This window comes from Plasmodium gaboni, chromosome 10 (genome assembly GCF_001602025.1).
Source record: "Plasmodium gaboni strain SY75 chromosome 10, whole genome shotgun sequence".
NCBI lineage: Eukaryota > Apicomplexa > Aconoidasida > Haemosporida > Plasmodiidae > Plasmodium > Plasmodium gaboni.
Window position 1 is genome coordinate 1126370 of NC_031490.1, and position 6741 is coordinate 1133110.

At 17.4% G+C, this 6741-nt stretch overlaps 3 protein-coding genes across 3 annotated transcripts; 2 read left to right on the forward strand and 1 right to left on the reverse strand.

The window, feature by feature from the left end:
- Positions 1–1211: 1211 nt before the first annotated feature.
- PGSY75_1030500 (putative 26S proteasome regulatory subunit RPN9) lies at positions 1212–2393 on the forward strand (the record flags this gene model as incomplete). The annotated part of the gene is made up of 1 exon (XM_018786075.1): positions 1212–2393. One exon carries the CDS (start codon positions 1212–1214, stop codon positions 2391–2393), a length of 1182 nt encoding a protein of 393 aa, XP_018641692.1.
- Positions 2394–2823: 430 nt separating this feature from the next.
- On the reverse strand, positions 2824–4632 carry PGSY75_1030600 (putative glycoprotease; the record flags this gene model as incomplete). The annotated part of the gene is made up of 1 exon (XM_018786076.1): positions 2824–4632. The coding sequence occupies one exon, from the start codon at positions 4630–4632 to the stop codon at positions 2824–2826; it is 1809 nt and encodes a 602-aa protein (XP_018641693.1).
- A 782-nt stretch (positions 4633–5414) lies between these two features.
- PGSY75_1030700 (putative RNA methyltransferase) lies at positions 5415–6194 on the forward strand (the record flags this gene model as incomplete). The annotated part of the gene is made up of 1 exon (XM_018786077.1): positions 5415–6194. One exon carries the CDS (start codon positions 5415–5417, stop codon positions 6192–6194), a length of 780 nt encoding a protein of 259 aa, XP_018641694.1.
- Positions 6195–6741: the final 547 nt, after the last annotated feature.

Sequence of the window (6741 nt, forward strand, 5' to 3'; positions counted from 1 at the left end):
ATTTTTCTTAAATTTTTCATTTTTTTTTTTTTTTTTTTTTTTTTTATTTTTTAAAATATATAAAATTTTATTTTTAAATATAATAAAAAATTTATTTTTTATTTATAATATTTTTAAAATTTTATATAATTTTTATAAATTTAATTAAATTTTTTTTTTTTTTTTTTTTTTTTTTTTTTTTTTTCTTCTTCTTCTTTAACCTGTATTTAAATTAAATTAGAATGTACCGTTTTATTCATGCAAAATGGTCATTATTATATATTTAAAAAAAATAATAATACCACACTATATTTTATTATATTATATTATATTATATTATATTATATTATATTATATTATATTATCGGTTTAGAATTTTTTTCTTATATATATATATAAATAAATTATATATATAATTATATATTTAAATATTAAGCTATAATATATAAATCACAGTTAAAAAGAAAAAAATATTAACCTTAAAACAAAAAAAAATATATACATATAAAATATATTATATATATAATACATATATATAATATATATAATGTATTATTTTTTATATATATTATTATATTTTTGAAAATATTTAAAATTTTTAATATTTTAAGAACAAAATAATATTAACATTTAGTTCATTTATTCCATTTTTTTTATTAAATATTATTATATGTGTATATTTATAAATTAATATATATTTTTCTTTTCAATTAAATATATATATATAATATATATAAATTTATATGAACATTAATATTGTATACAAGATTAAGATTAAAAAATAGTTTATTTTTTTTGGTAAAATATTAACATTTTGTATTATAATTTTGTTTTTTTTTTTTAGCATATAATAAATACAATACAATATAATATATATATTATATATATTATATATATTATATATATATATATATATATATATATAATGTATTGCTTTTATAATATCATATAATTTTTTAAAAATAAATATACATTTACGACGTTTCTTTATGTTTGAAGTTTAAGAGGTTAATTGTTATTATATAAATATTTCATAAACATATTGTTGTATGTATTTAATTATTCCTTTAAAAAAAAAGAATATATATATAAAGGCATTCCTTTATGTGCCAAAAAGTATAAGATATATATATAAATATATATATATATATATATATATATATTTTTTTTTTTTTTATTTACATTTATATTTATTTATATAACGTAGTGTTTCTCTTTGAGTATAGCAAAAGATGAGTGAAATGGATCAATATAGTCATATTAATAAATATTTAAACGAAAATGAAGAAATTCTTTTGAAAGAATTAAAAGGGAAATATGAATTTATGGATATGGATGAAATAAAGAATTGCAAAGAGAAGAAACTTCATCATGAATTAACATTAGAAGTTCAGAAATTTGTAAATAATAAAAATGTGGAATTGATAGATAAGTTTCGTTTATTTTATACGTATTTATCACCATTAATAACAAAATTAAAAAAAACGATATATGCTGAATTATTATATATAGTAACAGTAAATTTTGATTCAAAATGGACAATAGAATATGTAAAAGAATCTGAAAAGAATTTAGAAAATGATAAGGATGCTATAATAATATATAGATGTATTTTAATATTAAAATATATAGAATTAGAAGATTATAAAAATTGTGAAATAGAAATTGAAAATACAAAAAATATGTTACAAGGAGTTATAGGTATAAATATAGTAGCTCATAAATTTTATAATTATGCATTAATGTGTTATTATAAAGCTTTAAAAAAATCAGATTTATATGTAAAATATGCACTGTTATATTTAGCATATACACCATTAAATGATTTAAATGATAATGATAAAATAGACATAGGAACATATATATGTATGCATTCTATTATTAGTGAAAATGTATATAATATTGGTGAAATTATACAATTACCTTTAATAAATGTATGTATAAAAAATAATGAAGAAACTAATTGGCTATATCAATTAATATATATATATAATGAAGGTAATATTAATGCTTTTAATGAAACTATTCAAAAATATAATTATAATATTAATAATTCTATTCTAAAAAATTATCAACATAATATGCTCAAAAAAATGACACTACTAGCATTAATGGATCTAGCATTCAAAAAAAAAAAACAAAGAGAAGATATCACATTTAATGAAATAGCACAACACTGTAAAATAAATATCAATGAAGTTGAAAAAATGCTAATTACAGCCAAAAGTAAAAATATTATTAAATGCAAAATTGACGAAATTCAAAAAACTGTTAAAATTACATGGGTCAAACCAAGAGTACTTAATAATGAAAAAATTTATTTTATGAAAGAAAGTATAGATAAATGGATCAACAATTCTAAAAACCTCATAACATATATGGAAGACTTATCAGTCGAATTATTGATATCGTGAATATATTTATATGGATAACATTAATATATTTATATGGATAATATTAATATATTTATATTGATAACATTAATATATTTATACTGATAACATCAATACCTTTATTTTGATAACATTAATATCTTTATTTTTTTTTTATTAAAAGCGAAACAAGAAAAATTTTTTTTTTTTTTTTAAAATGTATTATATATATATATATATTTTTTAATACATATGTCAAATGTATACCATATACAATTATATATATATATATATGTTATATATATGTTATATATATGTTTTTATTTTTTTCCTTTAAATATAAAATGTATATACATGCAAATATAAACAATTTTAAAAAATAAAATAGCTTAGACATATACATATGTATATATATATATATATATATATCATACAAATGATTATATTTTTATGTAAAATTTATTAATATAGATCATTTCCATGTTACAAATACATCATCAGTTCGATATCTCTGATGAATGGTTATATTATTAAAATTATATATGTCTTTATTTTTTGCATGTATATATTCTAAATAACCCGTATATGCTATCATAGCTCCATTATCAACACAATAACTATGATCCATGAATCCAATTTTAATATTTTTTTGTTTAGCCATTTTTTTCATCATATTTTGAAGAAATAAATTACATCCAACTCCTCCTACAATTATAACCTCTTTACTATTTGTAAATGCTATAGCTCTTTCTGTAATTTCAATAAGCATACTAAAAATATGATGTTGTAAGCTATAACATATTTGTATTTTTCTCTTTTCTTCATCTGTAAGATCAATTATATCATGTTCCTCTTCATTTAAACTTTTTTCATAGAAATCACTAGCAGTTTCAATAGAACAATTATCATCATTATATTGGTCATTTTCTCCGTAGTTTTCTTTATGTTCACTTTCAAAAATTATATTATCTTCATAGTAGGAATTACCTTTAAGACCAGCAACATAAAATAATTTATTATTATTTTGAAGGGTATTACTATTATTATTATTATCATCATCATTTATATTTTGCACGCTATCTTTATGATTATCTTGAATATCATCTTTGACATTATTATGATAATTATGTATATTTTCTTTATGCATATCATAATCAATTTTATTGTTATCATTTAAAAGTTGCGTATGTTCAAAATTTTCTTTTTCTACTTCATTTTGATTAACATGAATTGTTTGTTCACTTATTTTTTGTATTTTGCATTTTTTATTTGTTTCATTATGTGTATACTTTTTATATTCTTCTTTTTTTTTTTTTTTTTCTTCTTCTTCTTCTTTGTCTTTCTTTTCATTATATTTTATATTATTACCATTTTGTTTATCCTTACCTTTTTCATGGCAATTTTGATGGGCTGTTTTTTTTCCCTCCTTATTTAGAGCTTTAGATTTTTTATTCATATATTTGCAAAAATATTTGGTAATATAAAAATCGTAACCACTAAAAGATATATCCATACCTTTAATAGTATAAGGAAAGAATAATAATTCTGTAAAGTCTTCAATTTTTTTATTATCATTCATTTGTTTATCATTTAATTCATCTGTGTTGATATTATTATCTTTGACTTCTTGTTCTTGTTTCATATTACTTTTATTTTTTTTTTTTTTCAAAATATTTAGTAGATATTTTTTTCTAGCTAAGAGTTCCACATTATATCCTGGTGAAGGTGCATTTGAAATTTTTAAAATTCTTGCTGAGCGATCAATAACATTACCTATGGCAATGTCTAAGGTTTCTCCTATAATTTCATATTTCTTTTTATGATCATTATAATAAATAATTTGTGTATTACTTCCACTTACATAAAGAACTATAGGGTTATATAATTTTGTTATATATATACCCATTTCTATATGAGCAATACAATGATTAACTCCAACCACTGGTATATTAAAATAAGAATATAAAATTTTTGCTACATTATAACCTATATAAAGAGCTGATCCTATACCTGGGCCTTTTGTGTAACATATTAATGTAATATCACTTATTTTTATATTTAATTTTTTTAAACAATTCTTTATCATATCTATTATATAATATTTATGATGAGCACTAATTTCTCTAGGTATAAATCCACACCCTATTTCAGATATATATGTCCTTCTCATATTTATTAATATATTCATATCTTCATTTATAATACTTATTCCTAATTTATTCGCGCTCCCTTCTATGCCTAAAATGTATTTCTTCTCATTCTCTTTTTTGTTAACCTCCATACTGTAAAAATATAAAAAATAAATAAATAAATAAATAAATAAATAAATATATATATATATATATATATATATATATATATATATATATGTATATATATATATATATTTTTATTTACTCCCACTTATTATAACATATCTTTGAAAAAATCTAATTAAAATGATTAATATTGTTCATAAAAAAAAAAAAAATAAAAAAAAAAAAATAAATAACCACAATATTTATACCATAATAATTTTTTATATTATAGTAACATATTTTGTTATTATTACTACTATTATTCTTTTATAATTTATCATCATATATATATAATATACATAAATATATATATACATACATATATGTATATTTTAAAATCTACAGTTCATTCCAACATACCTTTACAGGTAAAATATATAAGAAATTATTAAAAAATTATTAAAATATAAAAATATTTTGCACAATGTATATATATAATAATAAAATATGTTAAATTATTTCATCCTTCCTTTTTATATATTATCCCATATTTTCTATTATAGCAATGAATTCTTCTTTTTAATAACATTTAAAATGCTTATAGTAATAGCAAATATGGCTAAAGGATATATATTATGATAAAATAAAATAGAAACATATTATATATATATATATATATATATATATATATATTTATTTATTTATATTTATTATTCCGTTAAGATAAAAAAAAATTCATGAATTTTTTTTTGGGGTTGATCCAATATAAATTGGAAGATGTTGCAGATAGAGCAAAATACTTATTATATATATAATAAATATATGTATGTATATTAACCGTATGAGTTTAAATAATATGAAAGAAGAAAAAAATAATTGTAATGATGATAATTTACCTACAAATGGAGATATAAATGACAATGGAATGAGTATCATATCATGTATAAATAATAATTTAAAAAAAAAAGATTCAGATGAAAAAATTAAAATATATGTTGTTATATATAACATAGGAAAGAAGAAAAATGTGGGAAGTATAGTTCGAAGTTGTGTTGCTTTTAATGTTCATAAAATATTTATTGTTGGTAAAAGAAAGAAAGAAATAAATTTTTTTGGTAATATGGGTACATATGATTATATAACTATAGAATATTTTGATAATATTTATGAATTAAAAGAATATTTAAAAAAAAATGATATATTATTATATGCATGTGAAATTACTGCGAATGCTTTATCTATTACTACAAATCCATATGAAAATAAGGATACTGCTTTCTTATTTGGAAATGAAGGAACAGGGATTCATGATAATGTTTTAAAAATATGTGACAAAATTATTTACATTCCACAATATGGAAAAGGTACTGCTTCATTAAACGTATCTGTATCTTGTGCTATTATTTTACAAAATTTTGCTGTGTGGGCAAATTATGAACAAGCCGAAATACAAAATAAAAAATTTATTGTACAAAAAAAAATGAGTAAATTGCAGAAATATTTAAATCCAACTGATGATATGTTGAAACAAATACATTTTAAAAGATCCTTAAGATCTCAGAAAAAAATTGAAAATCATATCATATCATTGGAAAACTTCATATGATTAATATATATATATTAACTATATCATATATATATATATATATATATGTAAATATTATTATGCAATACAATAACTAATTCAAATTAAACAATATATATTATTATATATATATATATTTTTTTTTTTAATATTTTTTTGTTTTTATCTTATTTTTTTTTTTTTTTTTCTACAATTATTATAATTTTTAAATATTTTACACAAACAAAGAAAATTAAAAAAAATAATAAAATGAATGTACACATAGGTATAATAAATACGTCCTAGATTTGTGTAAATAATAATTTATTTTTATTTATTTCAACGTAAATTATTATTCGTATCATATATAAAAGAATAAAATAGTGTATAATTTGTTAATGCACATTAACGCTTTTTTAAATATTTGACATGAGCTTAATGCATTTAAGATAAAAGAAAAAAAAAAAAAAAAAAAAAAAAAAAAAAAAAAAAAAAAAAATTTAAATTTATAAACTAAATTATTTTTTTTTTTAATTTATTTTTTTTTTTTTTATTTTTTTTTTAATAGTATATTTATATTAATATATTA